The 17,183-nt window shown below is 37.6% G+C and overlaps 1 protein-coding gene across 2 annotated transcripts in view; it reads right to left on the minus strand.

Moving 5' to 3' along the window:
* The window catches only part of IL6ST (interleukin 6 cytokine family signal transducer), a 30,908-nt gene that overhangs the window by 9,121 nt on the left and 4,604 nt on the right, over positions 1-17,183 (minus strand). For both annotated transcript variants that reach the window (XM_054054148.1, XM_054054147.1), the window contains exons 2-13: positions 15,269-15,361; positions 13,831-14,142; positions 11,886-12,018; positions 10,488-10,648; positions 9,992-10,143; positions 7,787-7,946; positions 6,134-6,216; positions 4,803-5,022; positions 3,531-3,707; positions 2,745-2,846; positions 2,042-2,188; positions 1,006-1,146 (exon numbers count right to left, since the gene is read on the minus strand). In XM_054054148.1, coding sequence (XP_053910123.1) covers positions 1,006-1,146; positions 2,042-2,188; positions 2,745-2,846; positions 3,531-3,707; positions 4,803-5,022; positions 6,134-6,216; positions 7,787-7,946; positions 9,992-10,143; positions 10,488-10,648; positions 11,886-12,018; positions 13,831-14,142; positions 15,269-15,347 — 1,867 coding nt within the window. In that variant the 5' untranslated portion in view covers positions 15,348-15,361. The remainder of the gene's footprint in view (positions 1-1,005; positions 1,147-2,041; positions 2,189-2,744; positions 2,847-3,530; positions 3,708-4,802; positions 5,023-6,133; positions 6,217-7,786; positions 7,947-9,991; positions 10,144-10,487; positions 10,649-11,885; positions 12,019-13,830; positions 14,143-15,268; positions 15,362-17,183) is intronic.

Genomic DNA, 17,183 nt, shown 5'->3' on the forward strand with positions numbered 1-17,183 from the left:
AAGAAATTTTACAGTTCAGGCAAATGACAGTAACATCTATAGGAATTCATCTGTGGTCCAGGCGTTTTCAGTGGCCTATTGGCTGCCATAACACTATTATAGTCAAATAAGTAACGTAAGCAAAGTCACTAGTTATGCATTAGTTTATTAGGTACATGAAAACATCCTCTGTCTGTGAACACTTAGGGTAGCATTATTGTTATGTATTCCTTCCAGTGTTATGCACATTAAGTAAGCCTTATAGGGTGCTTAGGGAAGAGAAACACCCTACAGAAAATAAAAAACCTGCTAAATATACAGAAGCACTTCCCACAACTAAGTCCAGTTAATGTTATTGCTCTTGCCGTTATAAATAGGAAGCACTCTCTAAAGCTGAACACACAACAAATTTATTTTCTTGCTCCAAAATGAGCATCTGTAGAGAACTGTAGTGAACTTTAATAGAGATATGAGAGAGAATGTGTAACCTGATGATGGCATGTGCTGACCGACACCTAGATTAGCAGATCAGGAGCCCGGCACACCTCTGCACATCTTCAGTACACCCCTATCAGGATAATAAAGGCCAGGCTGCCTTCAGATTAAAGCAAAGACTCTGCACTCTAAGACCAGAGTGGGAGCCATCAGATACCAGAAGCAAAGACAAGGGCACTGAGTAAATCCTAATTGCTCACAGAAATTTGGGACAAAAGAATACTACAACCTTAAACATGCACAAACACATCCAAACGCAGCATGTTTGCTAACATGAAAGAGCAATCCAGGAGATCTGCAGAGAACAGTTTGTCCTCTGTGCTAGAAGAAATTCTGCCTAACCCATCTCTTTGTGACTGAGTGCTAGATAGGCTACCTGAATATCATACAACTTGTGAGCCTGACTGCAACTGAAATTTTTTTTCATTTATATAAAATCACCTTCTGATCCTACCAGGTTCTTGCACAGAGCCTTGTTATACTGTTGCAACATTAATTTCTACTTCTACTAATTATGAACCTCTTCCTTACCAAATTTTTGTGTAGTAAACGTAAAGTCAGGACCACTCCTGCCTCCTTCATCTGTGTATGCCATCATTCGCACAGTATACAGTGTGTCACTGGTGAGAGAAGAAAGGGTATACTCTGTCTTGGAAGGATCCACTGTCACAGCTAAAGAGAGGAAAAGGTTTATATTAGTTTTCTGTAAAATTTATTGGATCTTTACAAATACAGTAGCATTAGGACATCATGTCTTCAGATGTACAACTGTATAACAGTTCTAGTATGCATGGCATGTGAAAAATACAGACAGAAAGCCTAAACTTCGACAAGAAATGCTGAGATTCATTTACTGCTATTCAAGTGGCGAAATTTCATCTCTTTCTTGATGATATTTTAAGTGTTAGTTTCCTAGGCATTCTTTTTTTCCCCCCAGAATATAGCTACAGACTAACCTACTAATAAAGTTGAGGCTTAAAGGGCTCTAATATACTGAAATACCTAGTTACTAACTAGAAATAACAATAAGTAGCACAGGAGTAAATAAGTGACCCTTCCAATTTAAGCCTAAAACTGAGAGTTTTGGTAGTGCTAGCTCCTTGCCCTATACCTGCAGATCTCACACACTACTGAACTAAAATGCACTTCAAACAAGACATTTTACATCAATAATACATTGATCTAGAGCTCTAGATCCCCCTGTTTTTTCAGGGGTCTATCACCGTTAGATGCAGTCAACTCCTTTACATCTTGAACGGTCTAACTTCATCTTGATATATCACCACCTCATCCTGTATTCACAGAGAAAGAGAACACAAGACCTACAAGTCAGCTTCCAGAAACTAAACTCGGTACCTGTCATACACAGACAGAATGTTCTGAAATCTTTACTAGGGACTTTTCTGTTTGGTATGGTGTAGAGCTATGCCTCAGCCATCAGCTTTATATCGTCAGAATAGACCGTCAGCCATATTCAGTTCTGCATCTTTTTTTTCAGGAACATGTATTAGGAAGGAAGCAGATTGAATACTTCAATGCCACAAAGCTCTTCTCTGCTTTCTGTTACCTGTTTCATTTCCATCAATAGTTTTGTAAAATATGGTGTAACTTCTGATAAATCCATTTTGTTCATCCACTGTGAGGTGGTTCCATGTCAAAACAGCTTCAGCTTTTCCTACTTTTTTTGTCTGAATAGTCGGTCCTTTTGAAGGACCTGTAATAGGAGATAATGATTAGTTCCTTTTGGGCACCTTCTCATCAACAGAAGCAGTGCATTTATAAGCACTGAATTGTTACAGCATAAAACCTTCAATGGAATAGGTGACTAACTCATCTGCAAAGCATTATTTTCAGACAATGTAGCAACTCCAAAGATCTTTTAAAAGAGAAACTTCCAAGAATCAAGATGTGAAAAACTGTAATTAGCAGATCACATGAAATATTCAAATGAAATTAATTAGTCGTGGCTTTATAACTGAAATATAAATAAGTCAGCACAAAAAACCTACTTCACCAATAAAAGAAAACTCATGCCAAGTTATCTGATAAAGGTTGAAAAAATTGTAAGAGTCAGCCACAGATATCTGTTTAACCCCTAAATACTGTAAACAAGCAGAATGGATGTAATAGAAAGGACAATATTAATTACGCCAGATGACCCTCAATGCAGGATCGTTTTCCATTACATAATGCACATTAAAGAAAAGGTCTCATTCTTTTTAGACAAGAAAGTCCATTTATGTGCTCCAGGATGTCTACTTTGTACTTACGATCCTGCTGGAGGTAAGCCTTCACAGACTGTCCACTTCCCTGGCCATCAGCATACAGAGGGTACACAGTTATCAGGTAACACTTGAATGGCTTTATATCACCTAATAAAAGGAATTTAACATGTGTTGTTTCACAGACAAATTCCTCAAGATCCTGTTCACCTGCTTCAGATACAGGGGTTGGGGTTTTAGATGTTACTAGACGCGCTTGTATCTAAAGCAGCTGACAATTTTGCTGTAAAGCTTATTGATATACTGCTTCAAAATATCAACTAAGGAACAATACAATGGTTCACACATAAAAGTAATAAATATACATCACAGAAGTCCTTTTTTCTGGTTTATTTTAAATAGAAAGCCTTTATCTGTCTGCAGCACTTAACCCCAAAATTAATGGTTTGAGCTACTGATCATAATCCAAAAAGAATTGTAAAGCTGATCAAGTTTCATTGTTTGAACTGGAAGACAGATCACAGAAATTGATTTTGAAGGAATTCAGCCTTTCCATTGGTTTAATGGTTTCCAAGAACAAGACTAAAACCAAAATGCAGATAAACCCCTTGCTGTTACATAAAATAAAAAAATGTGAGATTAGATAGTTTTATATTTGACAAAAACATACAGATACTCCCACAGTCATAATTATCTAAGAAGCATTCACCATCATCCCAGATTCCTGTCTTAAAATAAAATTCTAGTCAGCATAAAGATGTTTCTTACTTTAAGAACACATACTAGGTTTTCAGAGTGTTCTGTAAAGTATTTGTAGACTTACGAGCTAAATACCTTTTAAGTATGTTCCTTGAACATTTCCTGGTTCATTCTGCCATTCTATAATGCAGTCTGAGCTGTTCGATACCAGACACCATTCGATCACATATTTAACAACGTAACTGTTAGGAGGAGTCCACCCTACCCACAACTTGCCATCTTTAGGTAACGTTCTAACATTCTTCACAGGAGCTGTGATGAAAGAAAATAGAAAAGTAACAAGTATGGACACCTGTTCCACTAGATATTCATAATAGCACCTACCTTGTGAAATGTGGATACTTTTAGGTTACTGTAACAGTGAAAATTTGGCAGGACCTAGGTAAACCTGAAAGCTATTTTCTGAAATTTGGAAGCTTATGTCTGAAACTTTGTTTCAGAGATACAAAATAAGCAGTACTAAGCTATTTAAAAACTGAAAATTAGACCCAGCTTCTTTGCCCTCAAAAATGATGAGTTGCTTCATACAGAGACACTGTATTTCTTCCAAAAGAAAGGCTCTATTGTAGAGAGAAATCAAACCTGCAGAAACCTCAGATTCCCATTCTAATGCTCATACTCTTGAACCCTATCAAGTTCTTCTCCCTGGAATGACACCCTGTTTGAAACATACTTTCATTAGTTCATCTAATAGTTTTACAGCCTGTGCATCTCCCTTTGCGTTTACATTAAAAGCAGTGTCTGTCCATACACTTATTTTTTTTGTTTACTGTTCTGGTAATGTTTGGACTGTGTAAGAGCCGGCTGTGTAAGAATAAACCAGCCTGTAGTTACCATTACTGCACAATGAAAGGAACATATTAAAATGGAACATGAACAGTAGAGAAACAGTGGAAGGAGATGACAAAGCAACTAGGCAAGACATGGAAATTTTGGGAGACTGAACAAGAGAAAAAAGGGGCAGGAAGGAGATCAGAAAGGAAGAACAGTGCGAGATGGTTCATACATGAAGCAATGGATACTTGCTTCTCTAACTCTTCCATTTTTTTTTTTTAAAAAGAAAACAAAAATGCCTGCTATGCTAAGAAACAATAGGGAATATAGAGCAGAGTAGCTCTAAGGATTTAAGAGAACAACAAAATAGAACACCGCTTCAAATGAACCTGTGAGTGTGTAAATCCACACATTCCACAGTATACGAATAGCACCATGACAAGGCATAAGACTGTAGATGAATTCAGTAATGCTTTAATTATATGTCCATGTAAGAGTATCATTTTACAACACTGAAGATCTCGTATAACAAAAGCCATGCAGAGATTTGAAAGACACTATTAGGACACTAACCTTTTGAATTACTTGCTGGGATAAGTAAAACTGATGGAGGGGATGCTCCAACTCTGTTACGGGCAATCACAGTTACTTCATAAGTTCCATTTGGCAGCTTTAATGTAAGATTGGTAGTATTAACGCTGTATTTCTCTGGTGGTCTGGGGACAGGTGATTTAGCTCTTATGGTCACTTCATACTGCAGTAATACTCCATTGGCTTCAAATGGCTCCAGCGCCTGTTAGAAACATTATCTTTGATTAGAAAGATACTGAAAAAATGTGACTTAATCTCTATCATCTTTGATGCATCATTGAAAAACCCAAGAGCAAGTCAAGTTACATAGATCAAATGGCTACTTAAGGAAAGTGCAAATAACCTGCTTTCATTTCCGTAAAGCATGGTTTAAATATTTTTTTCATTGGCTCACAATCCTACCTAGTAGTTTAAAAAAAGCTATTCTGTAAAAACTGCAGAACATGCATGGATGAAACCCGCATGATGTGACTTTACAACACAATGACACAGAAGGAATGGCATGTCTTAAACTGTTGAACCTGAATATAAAACAGTCCGAGTAGGTCTTTTTATCATACATGGAAAAATGCTTGCTTTTGTCTAACAGTATTAGTTTTCAGATAACTTAAGAACATATTGTTGAAATTATAAAGTAGCACCAGTTTTCAAATCCCAAGTTATATAATGCTAGAACTGGCATGCTGCACAAGAGTTATATCAGAAAATGATGCCATATCAATACACGTAACTTCATACAAGCAACCTAGTAATAGGGAAAAAGTAATAACAAAGACAGCTAGATCAAATGTGATGGTTCAGATACCAAAAGAAAGCGTAACTTCATTCACTTGCTCAGCTTTGGACTATCAGCCAACTAGACACAGCAGTCTACTGCATACAAATGTGCAGCGCTATATTTAATAGGTCTGGCCTCTGGAATCTCTCTAGGCTTAACAGATTCTGCAACTGGTGCATCCCTGTCTAAACAGTGTTATAGAAGTTTCAGGATAGAGCAGAAGGCGTAACATGAAGGTTAACTTTGCTGAAGTGCAAGTTTCCGATTCCACAGATTGCTTAAGGACAGCAAGTCAGGAATCTCAAAGTGGATTCTATATACTCTGGATTACAGATACATTTCAATTGTATCTGTACATATGTAGTTTTAGTTTTTCATAACTACTGTAAAAAGAATATTAGGGTCACTTCTTGCATCAATAAAACCTCTACTATTCCTAGCTATCTACTCAAGATTGTTAGGGTAAATTTTGCCACTTTAGAGCTCATGTTTTTAAAGTAACCCCCAATTCCTTCAGTATATCATGTTGCTTTACCTTCCACATCAGATGCACAGTCCAGGAAGCTGGTGAGCAAGATGCATCAATGATCCTCCATATGGATGGTCCTTTAGATGGTTCTGATGGAACAGTAGAAATTCCTATTTAGTGTGTTTGAATTCATAATTTGACTCTCCTTAGATGCTTACCTTTTTTTTTTTTTTTTAAATAAACAAAAAGTATTTCCTTAGTTCCTCAAAGAAAATAATGCTTGGTATATTAAGTAGAACGCCTGCATGGGAAGATTTCCTGAAGGGATAAACAAAACACTAGTTCTGCTCCAAGTGTACAGTACTAAAATAACTGAGAATCACCATGCTGAGCATCTGCAATGATAGGCTGAAGATGACAGTGTTGAGTGAAGTACAACCAATCCTACATTGCACAGCCTCTGTTCAGAGGCACAGCCCTGCATGTCTGCATACTGCAAACCCTGCTATGGTTTGCAGCTGCAACAAACCATACCCTACCCCTAAATATCACACTATCCAAACAAGGAAAGTGCAGAAAAATTAACAAGGAAATGAATTTCTTCTGCCAGCATCCCTCAAGTTCCCTATATCTTTCATGCTATAAAGGGTAGCAGAAATGCTGTACTTTTGTACAATATCAGAACACTTTCGGGTGTAAGTAGCACAAAAAATTTAATTTTCAAGTAGCATGTATCAATCTATTATAGTGCATATAGCAATGAGAAGTGGCCCATTCCTAGTGAAGACCTTAGCCCTAATAAAAAAGATGATTTTAATGCATCTACATTTGTCATCTTGCTAGATTATTTTCTCTGGAAGTTATTTCATAGCATTTTTCTATATTAATTATTATGAGTTTTTGGCTGCCTTGCCTCTAAAAAACAGTATTAGGTCTACATCTTGTCTCTTATGCTTTACACCCAGCGAGAAAGAGAACTAGGAACCGACACAAATGAAGTTCTTAATCTCATCTGATTACCCTGATTTGATCCAGGTATAACTGAAGCAATTGTACATCTTGTCTGCTATAGATCCTGAATGCAACATGACTTGTCTGGTGTTCATTTCCTACTGTAATGCCTTTGTTATGAGGCTAAAATAAGATATGTATACTTTAATCACTAACAGTATTTTTGCAAAGCCAGAGACCACAGCAGAACAGCAATTAAGCCTACAAAGGCAGTCAGCCCTGAAATCCTCTTTGCTCAGGCTGATACAGTAACCACAGAAAAACTCCATACTGTCATTAGGAGTTGAAATAAGTGACCAGAATTTTGGAAGAATATTTTACAATATCTTCCTCAGAGAAAGTCAACTGCATAGAGGTGAAGCAATGACGTCATCTACACATAAATTCCATTTTGTTAAACAAGTAGGGCATAGGCTTGCCTGAAAGAACTCTGATAACATAAGTTTCTGTGAATAAAGCTCTTCTTCCCTACCTCCTGCTTTGGCTTTTTTCAGGAAGCACCTCTGGACTAGCACCTCTGGGAAGCTAATCTCATAGTCTTTGGAATGAACGGGTCAATTTGGTTTGTACTGAAAGTAACACAGGAGAGCCCTCTTGCATGTATAATCAAACAGCTCAAGTGAGGATAGACAGTTTCAGTCGACTATTGCCAAACTGCTGAGCACCCACACATTTTGAAAGTCTGACCTGCTCTCATATACTACTTACTATCTTCAGTGGTGACCCCGGTTTTGTTTTCACTCCACTCACTCCAGTAGCCCACTCCATCTTCCTTCATGCAACGAATTGAAAAGACATACTCTGTGTAGGGTCTGAGCCCTTGAATGCTGAATGAAGTTCTTGGTGAAGCTGTATCTTCAGGAGGAACCTGTAAATGGAAGAAAGATTTTTGAGGCAGTGATCAAAAACCATAAGGATGAGTTCTATGCTACTACAGCCCCCATTTAAGAGGTCTCCCCACTGCAGAAGCACCAAATACATATATAGTTTTCCTTCCTTCTTATTTCTGAAAGCTTCAATTCTGAACTGTAGTTTGGTAAATGATTTGTCATAGCTGTATTTACCAGGCATAGTACCATACAGACACTAGAATAGGTAAGCAGGTATCTCAGGAGAAGCTCTCATATTCTGCCGCTTTCTTTTTTAATTAGTTTACATCTGCCTCTCCTTCCCTCCCACATAATTCCTTTACTTACTAATCTATAACATCTTGCCTCATTTTTCAGAACTCCGCCGAGTTCCCTGCTTGATTAGTCGCAGCAAAATACTTGTGCAAGAAGCCTCTTATAAAGCTAGAGAATCCAAGATCATTGCTTCTGCTGATATAGAACAGTGTTCCTTAACTGACACTGGAGACAGCTGTAGTTTCTTGCCAATGAGTTTATTTTCATAAGCTCTTTCCTTTGACTTAGATTAGCAACTGAATGCCAGATAATACTCATACTGCATCTGTACAGAGCAGACCTGAGATGCAGATAATGGATATAAGCGGGTGCACACTCACGTTGACTCCATTACAAGTTATTCCACTTTAAATATAAGGGGTTTTTATAGTAAGCAACACTGCAAGAGGAATGACTGCAGATTAAACACATGTGACACGGTCAGTGGGTTACTCCTGAGTGCAAAGAATTGTCGAAGTACTCAAATTTTACCACATATAAGCAAGCTCAGTTGTTTTAAAAGTTACAATTGCAATGGTCTTGTGCATATGTTAAAAGGGGAAGACAAGCTAAAGGTACATAAGGGGACAACATATCAATAGATCCCGGAGTTGCAGATGCAGCTGTGTAGGACAGTGCTCTTGAAAGTATCAGTACAGGTGACCTTAATAATTAGTCTCTTAATCTAAAGCTCAAAAAAGTTCCTCCAAAGGAATACAGTACATTAGTCACAAGCAGCTGTATTACGCTACTTGGTTCAAACACCATATTTTGCTAAGCCAGCAGAAGTCTTCCTTCCAATGAGTCATGAAATTCAGAACACTTTGGGGCCTCTGTACTGAAACAAAAGATGGGAAGATCTTGATGAGAAGAATGTTTCTAGAACACTGCTGCTCTGAGAGAAGGCTTAAAGAAAGGCAACACTGAGAAGCTGTTGAAAATGTCCATAGACTGATGTCAAAAAAAAATACCTCGCAGCTACTCTTGACATGAACATATTACTGTGCATTACAGGGACGGTTATTCCTTACTCTTTTCCAGTTCTTTGACTGCATCAGGCTTTAGGCACGGATGCAGGACAACCATACCGTATAGAATCATAGAATCATGTAGGTTGGAAAAGACCTTTAAGATCATCGAGTCCAATCACAAATCTAACGCTGTGGACACCATCATTAAACCATATCTCTAAGCACCATGCCTGTGAAATACCTCCAGGGATAATGACTACACCACTTCCCTGGGCAGCCTGTTCCAATGATTGACAACTGTTCGGCGAAGACATTTTTCTAAATATCCAGTCCAAACCTCACCTGGGGCAACCTGAGGCCTCTTCCTCTCATCCTATCACTTGTTACTTGGGAGAAGAGGGCAACACCTGCCTCACAGCCTCCTTACAGGCACTTTTAGGAAGCAATAAGGTTTCGCCTCTTCTCCAGACTAAACAGCCCCAGTTCCCTCAGTCACTCCTCATACAATTTGTGCTCCAGACCCTTCATCAGCTTCACTGTTTTTCTCTGGACATGCTCCAGCCCCTCAATGTCTGTCTTGTGGTGAGCGGCTCCAAACCGAACAAAACATTTGAGGTGCAGCCTCACCAGTGCCAAGTACAAAGGCATGATAATTTCCCTACTCCTGCTAGCCACACGCTCTGACACAAGCCAAGATGCTATTGCAAGAGTGAGGGCACTTCCCAGTTTGACAAATGGCTGGGTTACAGCAGAAGAGCAAGGGACATAAGTGGCATCACCTGCATCCAGTTGGCATCACCAACGATGCTATAGCGAATATTGAATTTCAGCTTCATCACAGCTGCTGAAATCCGGTTCTCCCAGGAAAGCTTCAGAACGGTAGGCAGTATTCCTGAGTTGACTGACAAGTTGTGTGGAGGCAGCGGTTTAACTGGAAAAGAAGGAGTTAAGAGTGAACTCTACAGCTGTATTTTTTGATGCCTCTAGCAGCTGGTACACTGTGCTGTACTACCGCCATTAAAGCCTCTTACAGGCTCAAAAAGCTGCTACTTCACACTAGTTCCTAACGCATACTAATAACAAGAACTTGCTACCTTAACTCTGATCAAGTCTCTCACCTTCCCTATCTTTGCACAGCACAGTTCAAGTTTAAGGCAACAGTATTTTGGCAGCGTCTGTTTTCATAGTGAAGAAACATTAACATACCAATTACTGGTTCCATGCATACTGCTGAATTATGTACTACTAAAGCTTTATTAAGCGGCATATAGTTACCAATCTCTATGGGATCAAAAACAAGAGGATCAGATTCAGCCTTCCCAAGAGCATTTGTGGCTTCTACCCAGACCTCCAGGTTAACAAAGAACTGAACGTCTCTAATTGTACAAGAATCGTTTACTTCTTCTGGTATACAGTCAGGAAAGTTCTCTTGTGGCCTAAATAAAAGAGAAGGAAAAGCAAGGTATAAAGCAGTAAGCATGGTTACCTTTACAGAATGTTTTTAAGTAGATCGGAGTGATTAATCATTTCAGCTCATACATTTCCCCTCAGCCATTGTCTTTGTAAGCAAAGGGGTGGGAAGAAAACGTGACAAGATGAGAATGGCTTGTTCAGCCACAAATGCGTGACTGCACTAGAATAGAAGTGAGAACGAAATCTCTTGACTTCAAGTCACGTATCTTCAAAGGAACAAGCCACAGTACTGTAATTACAAAGCTGTATAAAAACCTGAGTTATCTTAAAAAAAACTGAAACGTAATCAAATGGCTAATAAGTAGAAGCATATTAATGCACTAGAAGATGTAGTCAGCACCTGCATACCCATCAGTGTACAGTGTTACAGCTGCAACACAATCATTTCTGCTCACCATCTTCTGCTACACTGACAGCAGATAGTTCTAGGGGCACCAGAAGATTTGCAAAGAACTAGGATTTTCATCTATTCACACTTCCTACTACAATTGTTAACAAAACACCTTAGCAGAAAGGGGTAGATAGAAAGCTGTAGACAGTCATGCCTGCTTCCACAGCAATTCTGTTGATTCTATTTTAAACTACAAGAGACCATTTGAAGAGTTTGAGGAATACTTAGGTTAATTTGCTTTCATAGGAGAAATACTTTTGCTGAAGCTTTCATGTTAGGATTACTTGTGGACAAACATCATTCTGAGTTCTTAGGAAGTACAGAGTAGATAATACTAACACAAAATCCAGTTGGTTGCTCTACTTAGAAGCATAGAATAGTTTGGGTTGGAAGGTACCTTTAAAGGTCATCTAGACTGACTCTCCTGCAGTGAGCAGGGACTTCTTACTTGTTTAGAATAGGACAGAACAGTCGCCACTGAGAAGCACAAAATATACAATTTGTCTAAATTCGGATTTAGTCCAACCAACTAGTGATTAGGTGTATGGTACTGAAGCCACATGAATCAGAATGTAAAAATACGAGAACTGTTATTCCAAAACAAGGGTAGGAACAAAAATTTCAAGCCTGATTCAGAATCACTTTAAGTGTGAACTTCTTTGCCTTTTCCCTCCCCCCAAAACAGACAGCAATGCTTCAGAAAACTAATTTAAAAAATCTTCCAAAGCAACAAGGAACTTCAAGAAAGTTTGGTTTAACCTACAAATACTCTTCAAAATTATTTAGATATTCTACAGAGGGCTACTTACCATCTGTATTTCAACCTAAAGTGAGTGTCCAGGAATGTAGGCCTTCCAGGATCCCAGGTACAAGTCATAGGATATGTGAGTTCTGGCACCTGATGCACAATGCAACTTAAGTTCTTGGGCTTCTCTGGGGGCACTGTACAGAAAAAATAGCAATAATCAATCTATGTACAGATTGCAGTCCAGCAAGAATCATGCCAAATGTCCCACTAGAGCAATTTCAGTGTACATGAGAAGTATTTATAGTCAGATATATTTTTTACAGGAGCGGGCAAAGCATTCTAGATACCATTCAGCAATGGAAGTCAAGAAGCTAAACCAGCTCCTTTTAGAAACAATAGGCTATGTAAGGAACAAGAAACTGACAGTAAGGAACAGCAGATTTCTCATTCTTTGAGGCAGAAAACCTGGTATCCACCATATTACCTAAATATGTTCCAATTCACACAAAAAAATTGCTAGTAAGGCCCACAGCTGGATTGACAAACACTGATTTTGCCAACTGCCTGAGCTCTATGGCAATTGTGACACATTTATCATCCCCACCTGAGCTATGGAAGAAGGATGCTTTAGCTGCAAACACCCACAAGAAAGATAAGGGATCTTCATCAATGCACTTCAACAGTGTGTAAGAAACTTTTCCTGAGTGTAGCTGAACTACATTTTCCCCCTTAAATTCAAATCATAGCATACAAAGAGTCTGTTTCTAGCTTTTAGAAGACCACTATTTACTAGAGTATAATCTACTTGAAGAACCTTATACTCTTTCAAGCGCAATGCTATTTTCAACAGAATTACTCTATGAACATTAGTTTTGTTCTTGAATAGTTGTATTCTTCTCAAACCTTTTGTTAGTCTCATCATTAACAGATTTTTTCTTTAATTGACAGTGTGAAAATACAGCAGCTTTAAATACAAATGTATTCCAAGAGTCATACCTGAATTACAACTACAGAATATTATCTGCTCTGTAATTCAGTGTATTTGATACTGTATCTATTCTCACATTTCCATACACTTCGCCTGTTGCATTTTTTCTGGCAAGAAGTTTACTCCTCAGAAGTCGAAACAGAAAACATTGTTCTTTTGTGAAAGCATTTTGCAACTCAAGCTAGAACGACATTAGTTTAAACCGAACTCAATCCAGCCTTTTGTAGACCATTCAATAACAGCAATACCTTTTGCCAACACTAGGAGGCAATATAATTCATCAGTTATTCATACTCTGCTATTGAGCTCACTCGAACACTTACATAAACGGTCTATCAACTACTTAAGAAGTAGTATACTAAGTTATTCATGTTACTTTCTCAAGACCTCAGTCTTGTCTCAGAAAACACTTTAGTCCTATGCAAGTGCTATCATGCTTTAACAAAGGAAGTTTTTAATAAGTATTTTCTTATGTACAGAGGTAGAGTAATCCAAATAGTACGTTCCATTGTTAAGGCAGTTCAGGTTAGCTTTAGGGATACAAATGGACTAAATATTTCTCAATTCATTAGTGAAGAAAAGATTAAATTCATAGTGTTATTATGTAAGCAGGATATATGGCCTTACTGTACTTCCTTGAACACTAACAAAAGCAAGAAGTTAGGAAAAGTTAATTTCCTACGATCTATTTCAGTTATATTCGCATCTTTCTGTAAAGTAAACCTTCCTGCTTCAACATTTTTCTGTTGTTTGCTGTTGTTCCATTTTCTTCTTATTTCAACACTAAAATACTCCAGAGCATTTTCTGTTTTATAAAAAACTCCATGCTGTGCCTATTTACCAGCTTTGATAGCTTGTGATTTGAGAATGTTTTAATACAATTATCCAGCAACTAGGTTCCTGGAATGGTAATAGGTGTCTCAGAACATGTACATTTTATTTTTTTGCATTCTCTTCCTCAATTCTCAGAAGCAATTTTCCTAAGATCAGAATAAAATGCCAGAAAAATGGTACTCACAGCCTACTGTGACTGTAATTCCATAAATGTTCTGCTCAATCTGTCCATCTGCTAAAATGTTGCATGTCAGAAAAGGAGCTAGTGAAGAAGTGACGTTAAAGGTGACACTGGAAACTGTTCTGTTTATTTCACGATACTGTTCTTTAGGTACCACTCTATTTTTAACTTTCCAGATAATTTGATTAGCATAGATATTGCCAAAGTCAAGACAACTCTCATTCAAAATGCATAATGCTGTGAAATTGGAACCAAGGGCCAACACAGGAGACTCCGGGATGATGTAGCCACATGACTGTACAAGTCCACCTGAAACTAAAAAAAAAAGAACGGCGTCTTTATTAAAAACTACAGAGCACTCCATATTCAATACAGCAGACACAACACTGGTGTAATGTTAAAAAAACTATATCTGTTTAAGTGGGAAATAGATTAGTTACTTGACAGTTTTAAAACTGAAATGTATTGGTAGACCACTGAGCAAATTTAAGGGACAAACAAGTGTAGTGTTCCAAAGGCTTGCAAAACCCATTTTACCAAGCAAGAAAAGCTCTATTTGTGAGCTTTTAGTGAGAGAGAGAAGTCAAGGACTGATTGTTCAGTATGGTTTGAAGGAGGACTATAGTATACTTGAGGTTACTCTTGCAGCTAAAAAGGTATTTGCTGTCTAAAAAGTTAATTACAAAAGAAAATGGTGCTACGTATGCACCTTTACTGTGGTGGACTAGTTTTAGAAAAACTGCATACAAGCAGTTAAACACTTCAGCTGCCCATTTCAAAAGCTTCAGTGTGTATACTAAGAATATTTGGGAATTACAGTGAACTCTGCACATTTTCTAGTACTCTTCTTACAAAATGACTTCAACAGAACAACACAATTTCAACTATTGCTACACAGGCATACAGAGAAAAGGGTCAAGTTTTAAAGATGACATTGATGACTGAAATACAGCCTCAAATCAACAGCCATAAACATCTTCAGGATGATCATTTACTATAAAATAGAAGTGGCCCATGGCTCTAACTTGATCATAGAGCCTACTCCACCAGTTCACTGCTACCTTATTGCTGTAACAACGTCTAGTCTGATCAAGGTATGCTTTAATTTAGATACCATTTGGTATATGTGAAATCAAACTTCAGTCTGCTACAGTGACTAGCTCCAGCTATGTCAGTGGCATCAATACAACCCACCACTGACTGAAGTCACTATTTGCTATCTCTGTTACCACAGACAAGCAATGAATTGAAGCAGAAGTGAGTACTGGTTTAACATGCATTATTTTACCATATTTTTAAAAAAGCACAAACTAGGTCTCTCTGTATTAACACACCTTGCTTTCTGCTTCTACCCCACAAGCAGGCAAAAAGCAAGTATGTGCTTCAAGCATCTAATTAAAGAAGTTTTGGGAGTGTCTTGTGTTTGAGACAGAAGTCTTACCTTTAAGACAACAAACATTCAAAATCAGATATAAGCCATAGGTCACCCAGTTCCACCTGGGTGGATGGGTTCCAAACATGCTGCACAGAATTCCTGTAATAAAGAAAGAGACATTTTTTTAAAAAATTAAATGATTACTCTTCTCTGTAGATAAGTGTCAAATTCAAATTTGTATTTGATTGATGACAAATGTGTATGCGCGTTTACTTTCCTATTCTCTCACTCTAGAAAAAGAATGGGCGTATTGTTTCCATTTTACTCACTGCAATAATGAATTTCAATGTCTCCTTAGGACAACTGATACAGTTTAAAGTTTTTTTTTAAGTTACAAATTTAAGAAATGCATCAGCTTAAGGTTTGCATCGTATATGGACATGAACTTCACTGGTACTTCTGTGGGAGGTTCAGCTGGAATGGACAGCACAACACTGTGTCTTAAGTTAAGATGGAACATACTATAGTTACCATACTTACCTAGCATTCAAAGGCATTGATATAAACACTTTGCACAAGATTTAGAACAACTCACCACAAAACCAAGTGTTTCATTCACAAGAGTGACTTAATATACTTCTAGCAATTATGACAACGGTTCCACACTAAGAAATGATTACTATTAAAAAGGGGAGTCTGTAATTCCTCAAAAGTTAGAAAGTTTTTTTAGCATCTTATGTTCTTTACTGCTGTAGTGCAGCAGAGCTCTCTTGTTCTCCATTTTGACAGTGCTACAAAACAGTTCAGAAACTGAATCATTCAGAGTAGCTTCCATTCCAGTTGTTTTCAAGCCATGAAGCCTTTCCTGGATTTGTCAACTTGCAGTTATAAACTAGCCATAAATTACTAAAAGCAGGTGACTACTCCCTAAGCATATGAACTACATTATTTTAGTTACATTTATGCATCTTTACAGGAATAAGTAGATTGGCCTAGTCAATTAAGACACTTGGTCCCCAACCTGATTTCTAGAATTAGTCTTCATAGTGCTCTTTTAGCTAGAAACTAAACATAGAATTTCTAAGTTTACTAAGATTTCAAGTGTCCTGCTTCTGAAGTTTTCTTTTCACTGACCTGACAAAACTTTGGAAACTGATTATTTTAAGCTTTATTCCTATAGAAAGGCAACTCACTAAGAAGTTGAAAGGAACTCCACAGTATTCCCTAGAAAGGAAAATGTAAAAGTTACATTTACTGTTATCAGAAGGAAGAGAAACTACAATTTATGACAGGAAATACTGTCTTGCTTTGATTGCATGTAATTTACTTTATAATGCTAGAAGGATGCAAGCCATTTCATATAGATCAATAAAACTAGAGAAGACATTTAAGCACTGACGTATCAATACTAAGGTATTATAAAGCCTCATTCCATAGGCATCAACACATCCAAGCCATTTGTTTTTACAAATCAAAGTAAACAGTGGAACATAAAGAAAAACCTCTATTCACAAGAATTAGAAAACAACTACTAAAGGAAAGCCAATCTCAAACCTTTACAGCAGTCTTTATAGAGCTCATCAAGGTACATGTGTTTCAGCTAGGACTAAAATAAAAGCCATCAGGATCACTCAGAAGCGTATTAATTTGCACATACGTGTGTGTGTGTGTTCATTACTCAATGCCCACCAGAACTGCCTATACAAAAGCTTATATTAGAAATACTGCTGATTAGAAGACTTGACAACTACGTGTTTTTTAACTAAATAACTTATTTATAATAGGACTATCTCAGTTGTATGCTGATAATCAAGACGCTGTTCATTTTTTATGTTCTACTCAAGTACGCTCACTGGGCTAGATATAAAAGCCGTCATATAGTTTCAAGTGCAATAAATCTTTAGGTATTTATTACAAGCATCCAGTAACGGAACTAAAGCAATTGAAATTTGCTTATTATGGACTTAAAGTCTTCCACTAG

This window comes from Cuculus canorus, chromosome Z (genome assembly GCF_017976375.1).
Source record: "Cuculus canorus isolate bCucCan1 chromosome Z, bCucCan1.pri, whole genome shotgun sequence".
NCBI lineage: Eukaryota > Metazoa > Chordata > Aves > Cuculiformes > Cuculidae > Cuculus > Cuculus canorus.